Raw genomic sequence first — 21,406 nt, forward strand, 5'->3', positions numbered from 1 at the left:
AGTTTGGATTGAGATAGCTTCAAAGATGTAGGCTTCGGCCGAACTGTGTCGCTCTAACCCTACTTTTCATTGTGTTGTATGAGTTTATGGTTGTGAGCTTTTGTGATTTGTTTCAGACGAGTTGTTGGAGGTCTGGGTGACCATTAGGGATTTTTAGTGACTTGATTATGATTCATAAAATATGATTTTATATTTAATGTTTATAAATCGAATCGATGGTTGGTTTTTTTATAGTATCATATACGTAGAATTATTGTCACTCACACGAGCTTCGCGACTTATCCTTGTTGTTGTTTGCCCAATGCAGCATTCCCATGGTGTAGGGCCATTGTGCAAGTATAAATAGTTACAAGGAGCTTTGGGGTAGTAGATAGAGTTCAAGGAGCATGGAGTGTTAGGTTACCCCTATACTTTCCTTAAACATATGTGATTATTGTTATTATTAGTTCAGTATTTCAGTTTGTATTTCTTGGCATCCCCCTATAGTTTATTGTCTTGTGTCGATCCTAGACGTATGTCGGGATCGGGGCGTGACATTTGCTGCCCAAGGAAAAAAGTTGATAGCTTAAGTGATGGATATTAGCCCCATTTTCTAGCTCATTGAGATGAAATTTCACATTAGGGTTTTAAATGTAGCAGTTTCATGGAAGATAAAGCCCCATTGGAGATGTTCTAACAAAATGTCTATCAGTTTTAAAAAACATTACAGATGAAATATGTATTTTAAATTCAAATCCATGATAACAAGGGTTTTGTAACTCATTGCTTGACATAGGTACAAGTCCAACACAAAGGCTCACGTTCACACCTCCATCTTGATGTTGTTTCCTCCATCAGTACATCGTCTTCTTCTCATCACCCCACCACCTATCTATTTCCCCCTTTCTGTCTTTGATCAGGGTTTTGCACTATCCAGGCTGCACATCATGGGATGTGGTGTGGTCAGTTCGTCGTTATGGGTCGATGCTTGATCATCGTTATGGGTCGCGATCGTTGTTGGTTGCAGGTTCTCTCTCTCGTTGTGAGCATCCCTGACGTCTTAAGGTCATCGGAATAACGTCGTGAGGTTATGGATCGTCAATGGGAGTTATGCACTTTGGTGAGTGGGCTGGTTGCGAACGTTGTAACATTGCGGGTTGCTGTTGGTTCTGTCGCCAGGGGTGATCGTTGCTTCTATTCAAGTGGATAGGGTATTGGGTTCTACCATGCATTCCGAGTTCGAAATTCCATTTTCTTTAAATAAACTCCCCTTCTCCTAAATAATTGTAATAGTTTCGAATTCTTCCCCCTCTTCTTAATAATAAAACTTCAAAAAAAAAAAAAAAAGATAAATCATATCCTAACCTATCCAATTGAATTGTTTACCGCAAACAAGACCAATATCCCAAGATTCCCAACTTATTCTTTTCAATCCTAGTCTAACCAACCCTAAATACAACAACTTATCTTCTCTGGCCCACCAAATTTGGTTCGATTTCAGTTTCAAATCACTCACTTAACCAATGTAATATTATGAAATCGATTTGTTCAGTTTAAGGATTAGAGAGTAGCATAATAGAACCAAACTAGTACGTTTAAGTGAACTATTTGGTTTAGTGACTAGAATGGTTTGATAATTTCCCTTCATAAACAATTACCCTAAATTTGTATACTCTCTAACATAAATTAAAGGCGACCTTTATGTGATGGATTGAATAATAACTGAGATAATTTCTTTCAAAATGAGAAATTTTTAGAAAGAAAAAGATTTTGTCAAATTTGTATGGTTTAAGAGTTTTAGTTTTCGATATTAAAGTGTAAAATTCAAACTAAACTGCTCAAATTAAATAGATTTGACCAGTTTGTACGGTTTTATGTTGATTCTACAATTACATTTATACTTATTTAAACAAAGGATCCTCTTCAGATCCTCTTTGTGGGGATCCAGAGGATCCATCAATTACAATTGTTCATCGCATATTGTGCAGTCAATTTTCGTTAGATACTATTTATATTTAACTTTAAATTTAAAATTTAAAATCATTTATGATCATACAATGTATGATGAACGGCCGTAATTGATTGATCCTCCAAATCCCCACAAAGAGGATCTAGAGAGGATCATTTTCCCTTATTTGAGACCCAACAATAAAATTACACTTTGCAATTATCACAAAGTCACAAATAATGACTTAACTCTATTTTGTTTTTTAAACGATAGATTTGATTAGGGAGCTGACGGGATTTGAACTCATGCTGACTTAATTGAAATATTATATTTAGAAAACTAGATTTTAATCCTTAAATAAGATGACGTTTAGAAACATGTCTCATACAAGATTAAAATTTGATTTTAGTCCCTAGATTTTATTTAATGCCATCATATTAAATGTCTCTCTTTTTTATTTATAATTTTATGGTGTTCATAAATTAAATTTCATAAAATATTATAAATTTTAATTCTCATTATGCTAAGTATCTTATATAAGAAAATATTTTCATAAAATATTTATGGTACACATGTTTTTGCATATTTTCTTATGTGTCACTAATTCATTACAATATATTTAGGTACAAACAGTTTAGTATACTAGGTTAGTATAATATGTTTAGGTACAAACATTTCGCTACACTAGTTTATTATAATATATTTAGGTACCGACATTTCGGTACACTAGTTTAGTATCATATATTTAGGTACGGAATTTTTCGGTACACTTATGTTTTTGTATATTTGCTTATGTGCCACTAATTCACTACAGTATATTTAGGTATGGACATTTCGGTACACTAATTTAGTAAAATATTTTATAGGGAAATTTTATTTGAACTCATCTAACCTCTTTCTACACCCAACTTACTCTCTACACCCATATTATTTTTAATTAAAGAATTAATATCTCTTTTAACCCAAATTTATTACCTAAAGTACCCTACCAAACCCAATTAAAAAGTGTGACAACCCGTTCCTAGTTCTACGATTTTATAAATTTCAAAATAATGAATTTACGAAAATGCCCTAAAGGTGAAGGTTTTGACTTTCATTGACCAACGTGTAGAGGAATGTATGACTTATTCACTTAGCGCATTTGTATAGTATTCGTTGGTACGAACGCATAGGCGAGAGCCATTTGCGAGTCCAAATTATATCAGTATAGTTACGGACATTTGAAGTTGTAAAACCTATAGATTGTGGGAATTATTTAATTTCCAAATGTGGGTTAAAGGTTAAATGAGTTAAAATAAAGGGGACCAATCAGTTTTTAGAAAGAAAAAAAAAAGAAAAAAAAAGGAAGGTTGCCTGATGGCAGTGAAGGAGAGGAGAGGAAGACAGCACAGGAGGGAGATGGACAAATTGGGAAAGGGGAGAGGAAGAAATTGCCCAATCAGAAAGAGAAGAAAGGAGGGAAATGAGGGGAATGGGTCAGGTTCCTTTGACTTGCGCGATGACCCGGTTCCCTTAGTGTTTTCCGCCCAAATTTCTGGCTATCTTCAACCCCCCATCACCACCAAACCTCATCACAACATCTTAGTAGCTAATTGTAACCAAAATCGATGAGTTTTAATCCCAATATTTTAGAAAACCCACCAACGGGTCCGAGTGATTCTCGGCTTCGAACCACCATTTGTGAAACAATTTCCTTAGATCACCACCACCAATAGACCCTCCATGAACCCAGAAACAAAACCCAATCAACCTTGGGGACGTCGGAGCTTGTATGGAGTCGAATCAATAACAACTCACTTCTAGGGTGCCAACGGTTTTTAACGAAATTGAATCTCTTCCTGGCCTAATTGGCCTTGGTCACATGTATGAAAGTTGCTCCCCTAATTGAGACCTACAATTCTATAAATTTTGCTAATTTTGGGAAATAGTTGGATTTTCTGGCGAGTCGGGGCGGCCAACCGCCACCCACGGCGGCGCGTGGCCAGGGGGCCGTTGATGTTATTCTTAGGCTAATTAGATGCCTTGAGTTCAGTTTTGGTAATTGTATGACATAGGTTGATTGTTGGAATCTAAATTCTCTACGTTACATTAATAGGTCATTGTATGAATCGACGATCCGACCGTTAGATCGTCACCAAACTTTAATACGTTATAGTACGTAATATTTGAGGACCATAGGAACTTACGGATCGGGAATCAGATATACGGATCTTCCCGAATTGGATTTGTAAGTTCATAAAATAAAACATTGACCGCCACTTGAATTTGTGATTGGCGGAGATCCAACCGTTGGATCGTAGTGGCATTTTAGGATGTTGCTTTAGAAGCACAGTGTGGATCTTTGGAAGTTACGGATTAGAAATCTAAGTTGCGGATCTTCTTGATCGAGTTATAGGGTCGTGGACCCTACCGTCGATCTTTGACCGACAGTTGACTTTTGATCAATGGGTCTTAAATCATTCTAGAACGTCCTTGGGGATGTTTTTTATGTAAGTTATGTGTTATATCGATAAGAATTCTGAGACATTATTTGATAATTGTTATAGGCGATGATGGTTCGTGACGTCTCGATATTCGTGCTAAGGAGTCGTAGCGCGAACCTCAGGTGAGTAGGTCTTTTCCTTTCTATCGTGTATATTATATATATATATATATATGATTGATAATTCCACAAACGTTTTTAAATTGATTATGCATATTACCTACATATAATTACTGTGAATGCTTTGAAGTACTAGTGCGAACTACGAATGGCTTGATTCCTGTTTAGGGTAAGTAGGCAATCTAACGAGACGCTAGATGTAGCCATACAATAAATGAGACTAAATAATTGCGACAATAGCCTTGTTTGGGGAATTGAGCAATGTGAAGGAGATTGGTGGAAAATGTGAGATTTAACCTTATGATTTGGTGATTAAATGTTGTTCATAAATCAATGTGTGAAGAATCAAGAAATTGAAGTAAGGAAATGTAAGTAATGATAGTTAATTAACTAGTGTCTAATTGGGTTTATCACCGATAATTATTTTCGAAAATAAATAGTTTGGGAATATGGCGTTACAGCTTATGCATTTTATGTCATATATATATATATATATGTATGTATGTATGTATATAATTGAAAATGCTATGACATGGTTGAGTATTAGATTGCATCATGGTATATCCATATGTATATTACTTGCACATAATCATTGTGAACGCTTTAAAGTCCAAAGGTGAACGCAGGAGAACCAGGTAAGTTCAGGTGAGTTTATTGTGTTAGTTGAAATGATGAACTTATGGCATGGCTACATGTATGTTTTAGGCAACTCCAACATTGTCGTACAAGTTGCAATGATAGGTAACTCCAACACTGTCGTACAAGTTATCCATGAGTCGTACATGTTATAATAGATGTAGTTAGAGCTCATTATCCTGTACCCCGGTGTTAGTGCTCCGCATGTGGCCAAGGCCTAGCCTTCATGTGATTATTCACCTCCTACACCTCACGCTCACCTTGGATCCAAGTAGGTGCAAGCCTATCGTACATACCACTTTAGGTGGTTCCGGCTCGTAGGTGACTTGCGATACTTCGCACAGCGTTCACGTGATCGTAGCAGTTGAGCGTATTTGTTTACACCCAGCCTGTCGTATAGACCACTTTAGGTGGTTCCGACTCATGTGCAGGAATTGGTAAATGAGCTATATAAGTGACTCCGATTTATGTGCTAGCATTGATTGATGAGATATAGATAAGTCGTACAGGTCACTGTAGGTGACTTCGACTTATGTGCTAGCATTGATTGATGAGATATGGATGAGTCGTACAGGTCACTATAGGTGACTCCGACTTATGTGCTAGTATTGATTGATGAGATATAAATGAGTCGTACTGGTCACTATAGGTGACTCCAACTTATGTGCTAGCATTGATTGATGAGATATGGATGAGTCATACAGGTCACTATAGGTGACTCCAACTTATGAGCTAGCATTGATTGATGAGATATGGGTGCAATCGTACAGGTCACCATAGGTGACTCCGACTTGTGTGCTAGTGTGGGTTATTACGCACATGTGTTATTTATATTGCTAATGAGATGTTATGTCGTGGTATACTTCTGGATTTACCGTTAGTATACCTTTGATTTCATACTTCTACGTAGTATAATTTTCTGGAGACTATACAGGTTTTACAGCGAGGGGTTACTACCCTTGATAATTGAAATGATTTTGAAATTCTTTGTTTGCCCACTCACACTTTCTATTTTGCACCCCTCCAGGTTCTAGTAGCAAAGTTCCGTATCGACGAGGACTTGTGGCACTCCTAGTTCAGGTGGTTCCTTATGATGGTATAGTTATTATCTTACCTCACTGTACTTTATTTATGCTATGTAGCACGTGTGAAGTGGGTTCATTCCTGCTCACCAGCGCACTCTAGTATTTAGGCACCTTTAGGTTCAAATTTATTCATATTTTTCCACATCATCACACTTTATGACTTCGTCACCTTCCAGGTGTCGGCCAACACAACTCGATTCGGAGTTGTTGATGCACAAAACAGAAGGTCCTGGAACAACGTAAATCCGACCGTGAATTTGCAAGAAATGTAAATAACACAAGATGTATCATGGTTCACCCCAAGGTTTGGGCTACGTCCACACTGATATGTATTTATCTGTTTGTGAGGGAGAGAGATAGAGAGAGCTTCTGAGGGTGAGAAAGCCCTTCCATGGCCTAAGAAATTGGCCTCTCCTAATTGTGAGGGTGAGGGGTCCTTTTATAGAATAAGGACTCATCACTTATTACATATTTGCCCCTTCCTTTATCACATAATTACATTTAAGTCTCTTGAGTATTTGTACAAGATCTAAATACGAGGCCCTAAATATGGTATAAACATGAGTCTTTGTGGACATTCCGGATCGAGGTGTGTCACTTTTATAGCACAAATACAACGCCACGTGGTTTCTTGTGTTAACAAAACAAGAATATATGAATAACAATACACACATAGTTTTTTTATTGACACAAGAAACCAACATGATATGGTATTATCATTCTCCCCATACGCATATAAATTTCTCCTTTATATAAAAAATCATGGCCAAAATTTGAAGCAACTAAACGAAAAACAAACAAAAATTACATCAACTTTTAATCCAATTGCCCCAAAAAGCAGTAGCTATCACGAAATAACATAAGAAAAACAGAGGCAATTTGGTGATGTGGCGTCTTCTTATTTGGTAAGGAGTAGTGGGGCCCACCATCACCAAAGAAGTGGAGTTCTCTTGCTTTCAGTACGATGCGCACCAGCTCACTCACTAAACGCCCTTTCCCCCTCTCTAATCTCTCTCTTTATTTTTGAACCATAACCAAATAGTAAGGAGAGCTTGTCCAAACTATTACAAACTCAAAATGTAATGTATCAAATTCAAATCTGCACAAAATGGGGTTTTTGAACTTTAATCTTTGAAGAAGATTAAATTTAATAAAAATTTGGTGTTAGATTGGATACTGATTTTAGTCCTATAATGTGTACTTAATTCAAATTTATATTTTAATAATTAATAGATATCTTATTTAACCGCAGAAGCCGTCAGGAACTCCCCCAAATGATTGCACATTATCACCCCAAAACCCCCATGTAGACCAACTCAACTCCATGCATTTCAATTTTTCTTAGGCCCCGTTTGGGATTGAGGTGATTTTAAAAAAAGCCACTGTGAAAAAAAGCTGAGGGTCATTTTTGTGTTTGGTAAACTGAAAAAAAAGGGCTTATTTTGGAAGCTGCTGTGAGAATAAGCTGAAAATCAAAGGAAAAGCTGAAGCTGCTATTTGCTGCTTTGAAAAAAAGTCAGTTTTTTCAAAGCACACGGAGCTACAGTGCTCCTTTAATGAAAAGACACACTATCATCCTGCTTTTTTTTCCAAAAGCACTTTCACAAAAAAATTTACCAAACACTCTACTGGCTTTATTTCACAGCCGCTTATTCTCACAGCACAGCCGCTTATTCTCACAGCAGCTTTTTTTCAAAGCACAGCAATACCAAACCAGCCCTTAGAATGTAGAAAGATGAGTATTTGGGTTTCAATTTTTTTCCGTCAACGTTCTACAACAGTTGTAATGAAAGTATTGATATATAAGACCCTTTCTATGGAAAGTATAAGTATTAGTAATTTGTTTGGCTTTGGCATATCAGAAAGCGAAAGCTGTTTTCATGCTACCCTATCCTCCTAAACGAAACCCTTCACTTCAACCTCATATTACAAATTTGTCGTAGTTCTTCTGATTGACATTTGTTTTCCTTCTAATAAATTGCTTGGGGTAGTGCATGTTAGTGAGTGCAGGTTAGATGAATTTATTTCATCAAATTAAATTAAATAATTGCAGCAAAAAAACAAATACACACACACACCGAAACACAAATACCATGGAAACTGCTATAATGTTGTACGCAGCTCCAGTAGAAATTTGAAACATTATCAAAAATCAAATAAGATGCAACAAAAAAATGCTGAGAAAATTTTGAAAAACAAAAAGCTCTGTTTCTACAGAGATCAAGGTGGGAGGGGAGACAAATGACTAAGAAGATTTTTTATTTTCGAGTTTCTTTGAGATTTTATTTTATAATGGGTGTAAAGATAAATATACTTTTTGTCACATCCCAGCCCGGACCCCCACTATATTTCGGGCTCGACTCCACCGTAGCACGATATTGTCCGCTTTGTCCCCGACCAAGCCCTCACAGTTTTGTTTCTGGGAACTCACACGAGAACTTCCCAGTAGGTCACCCATCATGGGATTGCTCTTGCGCGAACTCGCTTAACTTTGGAGTTCCGATGGAACCCGAAGCCAATGAGTTCTTAAAAGGCCTCGTGGTAGGTAGAGATGAGAATATACATATAAGTAGGGGTGGGTTCGGTACGGTTACCGTACCAAACCCCTTGTACCAATTACCATACCGAAATTTTGGTTTGGTAAAATCTATTACCATTACCGTACCAAACTTTCGGTATACCAAAGTTCGGTATTGCCAAAAGTTCGGTTGGCATGGTATGGCAATGGTAATTGCCATTTTGTTTTGGAACAAAATTTGTTTTTGTTTTTTTAACCCAATTCAAGGGCAAAACTTTTTTTTTGTACCTTTATCTCATACATTATAGATTAAATTCATCTATTATTCATCATTCACAATTCACACACATAATAATTCAAATGATGCATCAAGATTCATCATGAAAATTAAGCTTACAATCCAAATAGAAGTTACGAATCAAAACAAATAGAAGTTAACAATCCAAATATAAATTAAAGTTTCAAACCAAATGAAAATTGGAAGTAAACTTCAAAAAGGAGAATTCATTGATCAGTTCTTCAAGCTTAAGATGTCGAAGCTTTTTGGGGAAGTCATTGAACTTGTAGAAGATTGAGTTTGTGTCAAGTCTACATTACAAACAAAGAAAACATATTAATTAGTAGCAAGAAGAATTAAAGTTGAAAACCATTTAATAACAAATTTACTAAAAAAATTAAAGCATATCTTTCTTGTTTTCTCTTCTTCCATTTCCTTGTAAAATTGAAGCATATCTTCCTTTGGTTCCTTGTAGAAGTTTACTTCATCTGCCCTAAGCCAACCACTAGTACGCACTAGTGCCTCCATTATTTTAGGAGTCAAGGATACCCTAAAGGGTCCACAACCCTCCTCCCTAGGCTAAATGCATTTTCACTAGCAAAAGTAGAAGTGGGGGTTACAAAGATATTTTGGCTATTTGTGAAAGAATTAGGAACTCTTTTGTGTTTGATTTCCACAATTTCAAGAGATCAAAGTCACCAACAACAATGCTAATATAAGTAGGGTTTTATTTTCAAATTATTGTAATATTATAAATATGTGTTATATAATTATCTATTATATAATTTCTAAATTATATATTATATTGTATTTTCGGTATGGTACGGTAATATCGTGGTAATGGTATCCATTACCAATACCGTACCATGAAATTTCGGTACGGTACAATACCGTACCATTACCGATTGGTACAAAAAATTTGGCACAAAATCGGTATGGCACGGTTGGCAATTCGGTTGGCACGGCAATTTGGCAAAAAAATCCACCCCTACATATAAGGCTTCCAGGATCCACTCCCCTAGGCGATGTGGGATGTTAAAATCTACCCCCCTTAGGGGCCTGAAGTCCTCGTCGGCACACTTTCGGCCATGGATTGGCTCTGATACCAAATTGTCACATCCCGACTCGGGCCCCCACCACATCCCAGGTTTGACTCCACCGTAGCACGATATTGTCCGCTTTGGGCCTCGACCACACCCTTACGGTTTTGTTTCGGCACACTTTCGGCCATGGATTGGCTCTGATACCAAATTGTCACATCCCAACTCGGGCCCCCACCACATCCCAGGTTTGACTCTACCGTAGCACGATATTGTCCGCTTTGGACCTCGACCACACCCTTACGGTTTTGTTTCTGGGAACTCAGATGAGAACTTCCTAGTAGGTCACCCATCATGGGATTGCTCTCGCGCGAACTCACTTAACTTCAGAGTTCCGATGGAACCCGAAGCCAATAAGCTCCCAAAAGGCCTCGTGCTAGGTAGAGATGGGAATATACATATAAGGCTTGAATGATCAACTCCCATGGACGATGTGGGATATTACAAAAAGTCTCTATCATGTATTAGAGGAAGGATCTTTCTTAAACCGCTTACACTACGTGATCAACTGTATAACAAACATATGGTGTAATGTATAAATATACGACAATCATCTATGTTTCAATAGTACTTTTAAAATAATATATTAATTGGAAAAGAGTTTTTACAAGTATTGAAAACATCGTCGTATCGTGTTGAACAGAGATGAACGACATAATTAATAATTTTATAAACGGTGACAAGAGAGACAAAATGGGTATAACGTAGGAGATGGTATAAGTACATACATACCTCTAGGTTTTTATACTCAACCTTCCTTGTGCCTACCTACCTACCTTTACATTACTAAATTCTTCCCTATTATATTCTCTCTTTTTTTCTTTCTAATTTTCTATATTTGTGTATTTATTACTCATCTTAGTTTATTTAATGTGCTCATATTCTCCTTCCTTACTTATTTATTATGCAGGCGGCGGATAATATTTAAGAACATTTACACATATATTTAAGTTATAAAACTATATTTTAGGAAGAGACGAAGTTTTTTATTTATTTTAGAGAAGAACAAAATTTATTTATATGGTATGCAATGTCAAGGATATTTTTAGTTGTTTTTGCATTTTAAAAATTTTACTTCTCTATAATTAAAGGATGGGTCTTTATTTTCTTATTTGTACTATTTTTTTTTCCTCTCCTATCTTATTTGTCATTTTCTTTCTCTCTTTCTTTGGGCTAGTTTGGTATTATTATATTTTTTAGAAAAAAAAATTATTTCTGATGTACTATGAGAATAAACAGCTATAAAATAAACTTATTGAGTGTTTGGTAAACTTTTTTTTTGTAAAAATGCTTTAACAAAAAAAAAATAGTGTCCGAGTGTGTGGTAAACTTTTATATAAATTGCTGTGAATATGTTAAATGACTAAAAATGATATGGTGTTTAATGTGATATAAGAATTGTCAAAGAGAATAATGTAGGAGCAATGATTGTAATTTTGTAAAATGTGTGAGGGTATACTTGTCATTTGAAATTACTTAAATAGACACTAATTACTATGCTTTAAAAAAACATTTTTAGAAGCATGGTAGACCCTGTTTTTGTTTTTCTACCATCATTGGCAATAGTTTTTTTTTTTTAAACATTTTTTTTTGTTTTACCAAACATATTTGATGTTCCAGATATTTTAATAAGCTATTTTTTTAAAGCACCACAATTACAAACCAACCCTTCCTATCTTTCACTCTCTCTCTCTCTCTTCTCCCCCTTCTTCCTCCTTCTCTTTCTTATTTCTTCTTCATACTTCTCTCTCTCTCTCTCTCTCTCTCTCTCTCTCTCTCTCTCTCTCTCTCTCTCTCTCTCTCTCTCTCTCTCTCTCTCTCTCTCTCTCTCTCTCTCTCCTCATCTTTTTCTTCATTTTGTATCATAGATTTATGAGTGTTTTTCTCTTTCTTAAGAACGATTGAAATTTTAGGTTTTTTATTTTGTTTTTTATAGTAGTTGAATTTGAGGTTTGGATTGGTTTGGATGCATGAATTTTGAAACTAATTTTACAAAAATGTTGGAATTTTGAAACTAATTTTGCAGAAGTGCTAAAATTTTTGAAAACTGATCTTGCAAAAGTACGATTTTTTAAACTAAGTTTGCAAAGCGTTGAAAATTTTGAAAATGATCTTGCAGAAATACTTTGAAACTGATCTTGTAGATGTGTTGGAATTTTGAAACTGATCTTGCAGATGTGCTAGAATTTTGAAACTAATCTGGCAGAAATGCTGAAATTTTGAACTAATTTTTAGAAGTGCTAACAAATTTTAGATTGATCTTGCAGAAGTGCTGAAATTTTGAAATTGATCTTGTAGAAGGTCTTGCATGAATTAATTTTTACAAATCTAATATCAGTTTGAAGTTCTTACAGATGGTGTCAGTTTGTAGTTTTGGTTGGTTAAGTAACAAGTCTATTGGAGCATGATTGGAATTTTAAAATTTGATCTACTTGTTTTGGCTCCTTGAAATAATTCAAAACTAGTGGGGTCCTATGAATGTATTTTGTGTTTTTGTCTTTAGGTAAAGCTCCCTAATATTTATTAATCAAATTCTTGATCACACTTGCAGGAATAGATCAGCTATCACCTCAAAAGATTTCTTTCCAACATTCAATGGTTATGATGTTGCAATCATATATATAAATGATCTCGAATTTCTACAGTTGCATCGGCGCATTTATTCTCATTTAGAAAGATCTTAATCATTAGATTAATCTACTAAATGTCAATCATTCCACGTCAACATATTGTATAAATACAACATAATCATAGAACACAAGAGAACAGTTGCAGGAGATTGGGAAGGATTTGCAAACACAGAGAGAGAGAGAGAGAGAAATGGGCTATGATGCTGCGTAAATGGTTTGATACAATTACTTTGACGTGGACTAATTGAAATTCGGTAGATTAATATAATGGTTAAAATCTTGATAAATACAAATGAATACACTGATGCTAAATACAAAGACTCGTGATCCAAATATAAATGGTGGCCACTCAATTCCACCAATCTAATGTAATAGAAATGGGTGACGGCTACAGAATTAAATTGAGGAGTCAACCTTCTTGATTAGATTCAATCGGTGATAGGAAAGTTTGAGATTTCTTTTGTATAAAATGTTTTCATTATAACACATTTGTTAATATTATTTTGTTATTTCTCTAAACACCGTCTGAGGAGGATCAAACCTAGAATAATTTTTCAACACTAGAAAATGAAATGTCATTATTAGACTATCACCATTGTCAAATGTCTATACGCTCTAATTCTACGTAACTATGAGCTTAATCAAGTCGCAGAGAGCAGTATGCCCCATCACTTGCATCCAAGTTTAAATTTCTCTTGTCGTATTTTAGGGCTTCGTTTAGTATAGAATAGTGGGTAAATTACACTTTACACTCTCGTGTTTGGATACATTTACAAACTCATACATTATCTTTTTCCCGGTACAATAGTTGTCTTTCTCACATGCGCAATAGTAAGTTAGTAACTACCAACTACACAAAGAAAAAGTTGGAATTCACATAACAACCAAAGAAAAATTGAATTAAAAGCTAGGGAAGGGAAGGGAATCCGTAGCTTTAGGTTATGTAGCAATGGATGGATAGTTAGTGGTTGTTGGTCTCTATCTATGCCAAATTTCCCAAGTGGAATTGTGGGTAGAGTGAGTTATTGGCATGCCCACTAACACCATGATCACTAGTAAAATTGGATGAATGCTGTGATCCTACATATCCACTATCATGACAATTTGACCTAAGGCACCATCACTATGGGAATTCGGTTCAAAATTCCCTCCAATATATCATGATAACGAGTGTTTTAATTTGAATCGATTTAATCATCAAGACATTTTAGTTTGCGATAGGACTTATTAGAGGCGGATCCGCATAGGAACCTGGGTGGCCATAAGAGCCTCCGAAGGTTGGACAAAAGCTAATGAAGGTCCTTTGGGGACTTGTCGACATTTTTGTGTCCACTAAATGTTCGATAAAATGTACGTCCAGCATATCTTGATAGTAGTCCGCATGCATGATACATCGTCACATTCGGCAAGGGTCTCAACACCACTTGAAAAGTCGTCATCTGTCAGAATGCACGTAGTATGACTCGGCAAAAGATGACATGCGCGCTAAGTGCTCGACAAAATCTTTACACTTGCTCCCTCTGAGGTTAGATTTCTAGATCCGTGACTAAACCTCATCCAATGTACACTACCTTCCATTGCCACCTTAAAAACTCAAATACACATATTCCTCTCACTGGGAAACCATTATACATACATTTGAAGTAGCTATTTGTTAGTCTTATCCCAAGCCAATAATTCCTGCACTGTGAATATTCAAACATTCAAATTTTGGAGCACAGGGAGAGAGGAGTGGGACCAACCGAATCTTAAATTGGTACTATATAATTATGCATGTGCAGGCCAGAAATTAGGGATTGAAATGTTGTTTTAAAATTTTGGTCGACAAACGACAACCAAAGGCCTGTCTATTTTGGGGAGCCGTCTCACCAACAAACCCTGTTGAAAAATTAAAGGCATTTTGTCTGCGCTCTGTAGTTTTTCCATACCTAATAACTAACATAACACATTCTCGTTTCAAAACCTCTAGACTTCCCAAAAGTCATCGCATATGGGTTTTTGGTTTTGACCTTCAAAATTTTTGGTGCAGAAGAACCTAGGATAAACAAACATGTCCCTTTCGATTCCTTGTTATGGCGGTTTTATTTTTCTGATAATTATGAGACGGTGATTTAACTAGGTGTCATTTAAACTCAAGATTTATCGACATGTAGTTGTACTATAAAGTCAACAAGTTATAATGAGATGAGTATCTTTATAGATTATACTAAGTTAAATGAAGTTTTTTTTTTTTTTTTTTTTTTTTTTTGGTGTGTGTGTGTGTGTTGGAGATGATAATTTTTACAGGCATATAAGGACATGTTTGCCAGCAAGCAATTTGAACTGCAACTATTTTGATCCTAAGTTCTCGGCGTTTACTAAAATATGGAAAATAGAAGTATTTCACTCCTTAACTCTCCTCTGCGTCTACCTACACATGAGGAATTGGTAAGTGCAAGTTTTTTCTTAAAATCCGTGATCAAATACCCATAAATAAGTAATCGGATCAACAAGGACTTTCCAATTCATTCATTTTACTATTTCTGTGAAGTGAACCAGCCCTAAAAGAGGAAGTCCTCTTAAGTACATAAGCCCAAAATACGACCGAGCAAAGTTCCAAAACAAACCCAATAGAAAACCTAGACCCGGGTCCATCAAAATCAAAACCTTTTAAAAGGGGAATTGGACTCTTGAATTTAAGAAAAAGCATTATGATGGTCCATGTGGATGCTTATGCAGTCTAAATGTCAGAATTTGTATCAAAACACCATAAATTTGATAATATAATTGGTCTATTCTTTGTCAGCTTAAGCTTTTGGGATTCGTTGTTGTCTATCATGGTATCAAAGCATTGTTTGCAAGAGGTTACGAGTTTCAACACTGCATTCCCTACTTCTTTGTTGTTTGTAGTCTTCATTTGTCTGCTTCTCCATGTGCAAGATAAGAGCGCACGTGTGGTACAGTATCTCATTCCTTGACAAATTAAGCCTTTAGGGTTAGTTGCTCTCTAACAAGCACGACCACACGAACAAGAAGAGTGACAGCGAAAACACTAATAATGTGAGATGAGAATAATTCTTCTATGAGCAAAGGAGGAGGAACCGTGTAAAATTGAAAAATCAAGGGATTATAATCAAAATTTAGGGGTTCGTTTGATATCATTTAGTTTTAGGAAAACTAATGAAAATGACTTGAAAACTTTGAGTTTTAACGATAAGGACAAAATAAAGAGTAAAGTGAATAGTACCAGGATTGACTTTTTAGTGTAAAAATGTGGTTTTTCGTTAAAGTGAACAGTACCGAAAGTTTTTCATTAAAGTACCCTTTAGTTTTTGGGGTTTACATTTTGGGCTTCTGAGCTATGGGGAAAATATATGGTGGAAAGGAGCTACAAGGAAGAGTAGAGAATGATGGTGGGAGAGAAAAACTTGGGAAGAAGAGGAGAAAAGAGGCATAAGCCCCAGAGGAAAAATTACCATTGGCGCTCAAACGAGCTTAAGAAATGACGGCTAAAGGTGTAGGGTAGGAGAGAACTTGAGAGACGACAATCTCTCCCTCTATCTCTAACCCCATTCTGGGTCAGAGACTTTAAAATTGCAAGAAACTTTAGATTCGATTGTTAAAAAATGTGCTACAAAAACACTATCAATGAAATACTCAAGCACTACAAAGTAACTACTAAAAGTCCCGAGCTCTGTAGAACTTCAAAGTCCCTCCTCCAAACTCACTCTAAAAGTCTCTCGGGGTTCATAAGTGTGCAAAAAACATTCCCTTCGGTCCGAGGAAAAACTACAAACAAAGGTTCCACTAGTATTCAAGTAAGTAAGATGCCATGAAATGTACACCTTACAAGGTTTGAAGTCTGTACAAGAAATAGTATCACAAGACTTTACATAGTTATGCACTTTCTATAATTTCCTCCTGACTCAATTATTTATATGAATAATATATATAATGACCCAATTATTCATTTGTTTTTTTTTTATTAAACCAGGATATACAAATCACTGGTGGAAAGAGGGTCCTGCAAAATTGGTAGATTATTAGTCTAGTACTATATGCTGCTCAAATCCAGGACTGGATTGGGTAGCTGCATTTGAAAGAGTTCACTCCGCTGATATGAGCAAAGATATCTGAGGAATCAACCAAATCCTCTTCCTCTTTCACAACTACCTGTAACAATATTTACTAATGTGAGATGACCGGTATAAAATGGACAGTAAAATTTTGTAAGGTGACAAGACGCCGAAGATAATATAAATCATAACAGTTTGAGAATTGTTTCTTGCAAGAAAAGGTATGTGTTAAAAGTGTAAGAGGCATTACTTCATCGTCTTCATGACTGCTTCCCACAGGTCGATGGGTCTCTCCAAAGTCATCGTTCTTTGCAAATCTTCCTCGGACTCGAGGTCTGCTGTCAGCAAGTGTTTTGCGGCAGGCATACTGCATATTTGCTTGGACATTAGTGACAGTTTAAACCCTACTCCCTAGTATGAAGCACACGTAGTACCATATATGCACTCATGCAAATATTAGTAAAGGAACATGAACCTTGATTTTCTTGGTGAAGTTCCTCTCATTCCTTTTCTTCATGTACCTGTGGATCTTCTCTTTCCTCTCTTCAACAGAGAGCTTTCCTACTTTAAAATTTGGGTCTTCGGCTATCGAAATCTCAGTTGGTAAAGAAGTAGAGTTCCCAGCCCCACTCACCAGTTGCTGATTCTCAGCACCAAGTGCCTTTTATAGAGGAAAAAGGTGAAAATTACACCCAAAGAAAAATAACATTAGTCCCTTCTAGTGCACAAAAAGGAAAGTACTTCTGTCCTTATTTCGATGCTAAGCATGCTGATATTATTCGGTTAATTTGAATATGATACCGTATTTTCCAGTCTACATGCAGATGATGACAGTCTAAAGAGAACATATAAGCAAGATGGTACTTCGGTAGCTGTGGCCCATACAAGGGTTTACGACACTAAGTTCCCTTCGATGTCTCCTAAATCAGAATTCTAACTCTTTTTCAAATGACTTTAATGGAAAACTAGAGCTCATGAGAGAGACAGGACTAAAATGCAGAGTTTTTTTTTTTTTTTTTTTTTTTTTTTAAAGAGGGCAGGTTCTTCAAGATCTTCAATTTCAACAACTATTCACCACAATAGTTTGAAAACTCAAAAATCAACTTGATATAGCTAGTTTTAAAAGGATTTAATTTTTCTTTAAACAGACTTCGTTTTCATATAGAAGGAGAAGGGTAAAGAGGCTCCATATACCTCTGCTCTTTTTTCTATATGGTGTATCAAACTTCCTTCTTGATTTAAGTTTGAAACTTTGGAACCACCTTTTTTAATTCAAACATATTAAACTAAACTGTTTGATGTGTTTCTTGTGAGAAATAAAATAGTTATTTCTTAAATTATCTCCCAAGTATCTACCAAGTACTAAAATTTACTAGCAGTGATTAGTACCTGAAGCTCTTCGGGGTTAAAAACCCTCGATAATGAATCTAGACAGAAAAGTCCACCATTGTCTCCTTGATATTCCAAGTCTTGCTGTTGCAATTCAGAAGCCATAAGAATGCTGCTGGTGAAAATTCCAGTGTTGTCAGCAGATAGTGAAGCAGGATTTATAGGCCCAGTAGGCATGTATGGTCCCATAGGAGGACCGAGAAATGAACAAGGAGGAGCAGAAGGGTTCAAAGGAACATAAGAAGGCACTGAAGACAAGCAATCCTCTTCAAAAACTGATGCTAATGGAGCTGTCATAAGAGGTGGTACAGGTTCGTCAGGGTACTGTGAAAATCCCTCAACAACAGAATCTGCTAATGGCATTTGAGGTGGCAATTGAGAGAAATCAAATTGATCTTGCGGGGTTATGAGAAAGGGAGGTACAGAAAAGGATGGTGATGGAGAAAAATCGATGGAAGCTGATATATCATTATCAATTTCCTCTTGGGAATCAAATATTATGGAAAGGTTGCCATTATTGTTGTTGATGGCATCGGTGATAGTGGTTGTGGTGTTATTAACACTGGCGGCAGTGGTGGTGGTGTTGGTGCTTGTGGTGGTTGTTGTGGTGGTGGTGCTAGTAGTTGTGGGGGTTTGGGAAATGCTTGTGTCAGTATTGCCATTGTTATCCTGGTAGGTACTGAACTTGGTTTCTATATCTGGGGGCAGTGAAAGGTTTGTTACGAAGGATGAATTTTCTTCGTAGCAGCAATTTGGAGAAGAAGTGACCTCGGAATTTTGTAGGGTCTCTTGGAATAGTTCCGGGTCACAAAATTCGAATATTTGAGAGCTAATCTGCCTGGAAATTTCATTCTGCAAGCAAAACATAATAGAGCAATGTTAAAAATTATGATTATCTGACAAAAATCCATACAAAAAATAAAAAATAAAAATAAAAACCATGTCATAGTGCAATAATAAAACCTTTTGCTTAGGATCATCATTCTTCATATTTTTAATCCAATAATTTTAACTTATCTTAGTACAGTAAATATATATCAACCTGCATCAGAGTAGGACTTTTCCTCACCCCCTCACTCGGATTTTTTCTTTCGATATGCATGAAGCAAGCATGTAAAAAGTTAAAAATAAATAGAAAGAATCGGAGAGTTTTCCAAGTTTTTTTATATGGTTTCCACAGACCAACCTTCCATGTATATGTGTGATTCATTAAGCACATAAGTGCTCAAAAGAAGGATGGTTTGGTGGTGGATTTTTGTGTGCAAAGTAGAAAAAGATGTGCATTTGTACTCCATGTGACATGTAGGAAGAAAGTTACCCAATTGCAGCTAGAAACTAAAGGAGCAAACTAAGAAGGAAGCTCTTGGTATGTAAGTTTTGTTCAGTTTATAGAAACAACTCGGTCCGAACAAACAATTGGAATTTAAAAGCACTTGGAGGAAAAGAAGCAATTATGTTATCCATGTGAAATGCTTGTCACACTAAGGCAGTCCTTTAACCATCTAAATGCAAAAGAATCAAGATTAGAAAAGCTTTTAGGAGAAGCATAAAGAGCTAAATATTCCCATTCAACTCCAATAGGAAAGTGGGAAATAACTAGTAAGCAACCCTAAGACAATGACAATTTTGTGGGTATATTGGCAACAAAGGTTGAAATAACCATCTACAAAAAAAAAAACATGGTTGAAATGCCTTAACCCCACAAATTATTTGGGGAATAGAACTCTAGAAGCAAGTCCATATCGATAATATAAACGTATGGTATCAAAGTTTTGTATTTGCTTTGCTTGTATTCCAACTAGTTGCTGTAAAAGTCAGAGTACAAGAGATGGTGATGAATTCTGTGATTTTTGGAGATGTCGAAATCAAATACAAGACATTCAAATTTGAATAATCGAAAATGCATACGCGACTGGGGAAGATAGAGATGCGAAAGGGATTGAGCAAAATGATGGTTACAGCACATAGCAGAAATCCCAGAAAGAGGTGAAAGTGAAAGGGAAGGGATATGAAAATTCCTTGCTGCTTGACTCCTCAACCAATTGGACCAAGAAATTTTGACCCAAACCATCTAAGAACATCAACATTGAACCCAGCAAAGCATAAAAAAACATGTAAGGAATTAAAGAACAAATTGATTCGCATGCAATTATCTTATAATCTAGGACTAATTCTGAAAACCCCATTTGTAGAAACACACTAATTTGCAGATTAAATGTTAAAAATTTAAGAAATACTTAAATCTCTAACTAATTCCCAAGAACCCAATTGCAGAAACACACTAATTTTGAAGATGAAATGGTAAAATCTTAAGAAATATTTCATCTTTAGACTAATTCCCAAGAACGCATTTGCAGAAACACACCAATTTGCAGATTAAACACACACACATATATTTATGTATCACCATAAGACTAATTCTGAAGAATCCATTTCCGCAAACACATTAATATGCAGATTATACACAAAATACATGCATATGAACACCATTATGAATCAGAAATCACAATATGAATGCATGCATGCATGAACAGAGAATGAGATTAAAAAATGGGATTTGACCTGCTCCTGCTGCTGCTGCTGCTGCTGAATCACATGCTGCAACATGATTTCCAAATCTCTCTCTCTAGGCTTCGAAAGCTTAATCGATATTGGTTCGGTTGCTTAATTAAAAATTAGCAAGAATCAATGAGAGAAATACTGTAGTAATAGTAATGCATTAATCAATATTTACATGCATAATTTGCTCCTCCTCAGACGGACCCGCGTATTATTTTCTGTGATCTCGATGGGATCAAACTATATACAGAAGGAGGAGCCAATGCAAAAAAAGTGCAAAACACAAAACAGATTAATTAAAAATTAAATTATTTTTTTCTTTCAAAAAAGCTAATTAATCAGCTAACAATATCAAAAACCAATTTACAGACAGACAGACAGACAGGATAACGACAGAAGAAAAATTAATAGGGAAGGAAGGAAGAGAAAAACAGAGAGAAAGAGAGAGAGAGGAGGAGGAGGAGGTATAATGGAGAGAGAAATAGGAGAGAGAGAGTCAGCTAAGAAAATGGAGGGTGTGGGGTGGCTGGAAACTTAAGTTATAAACTGAAATATATAACGATAGGGATGTGTCCGTACTTAGCCGTCAAGGCTGGCACTGGTCAACCCGAGCGTCGCGGGGGATCGC

The 21,406-nt window shown here is 36.0% G+C and overlaps 1 protein-coding gene across 2 annotated transcripts; it reads right to left on the reverse strand.

Moving 5' to 3' along the window:
- Positions 1-16,544: 16,544 nt before the first annotated feature.
- Positions 16,545-21,302, reverse strand: LOC114820731 (uncharacterized). 2 transcript variants are annotated; one of them, XM_029091967.2, is made up of 5 exons: positions 20,782-21,302; positions 18,220-19,071; positions 17,306-17,491; positions 17,081-17,197; positions 16,545-16,927 (listed from the first exon to the last, which is right to left on the reverse strand). In XM_029091967.2, exons 1-5 carry the CDS (start codon positions 20,824-20,826, stop codon positions 16,820-16,822), a joined length of 1,308 nt encoding a protein of 435 aa, XP_028947800.2. In that variant the 5' UTR covers positions 20,827-21,302; the 3' UTR covers positions 16,545-16,819. The 2 variants fall into 2 exon arrangements, with proteins under 2 accessions (XP_028947800.2, XP_070667213.1); XM_070811112.1 differs by lacking the exon at positions 20,782-21,302 and adding an exon at positions 19,262-19,373.
- Positions 21,303-21,406: the final 104 nt, after the last annotated feature.

This window comes from Malus domestica, chromosome 13 (assembly GCF_042453785.1).
Source record: "Malus domestica chromosome 13, GDT2T_hap1".
NCBI lineage: Eukaryota > Viridiplantae > Streptophyta > Magnoliopsida > Rosales > Rosaceae > Malus > Malus domestica.

Excerpts from the sequence above, each read along its gene's own strand:
- LOC114820731 (XM_070811112.1), bottom strand. The coding sequence starts at position 19,321 with ATGCATATCGAAAGAAAAAATCCGAGTGAGGGGGTGAGGAAAAGTCCT. Across the intron at positions 19,072-19,261 it reads AAAGTCCTACTCTGATGCAG|AATGAAATTTCCAGGCAGAT; the intron begins GTTGATATATAT and ends TTTTGCTTGCAG. Across the intron at positions 17,198-17,305 it reads ACTTCACCAAGAAAATCAAG|TATGCCTGCCGCAAAACACT; the intron begins GTTCATGTTCCT and ends GCAAATATGCAG.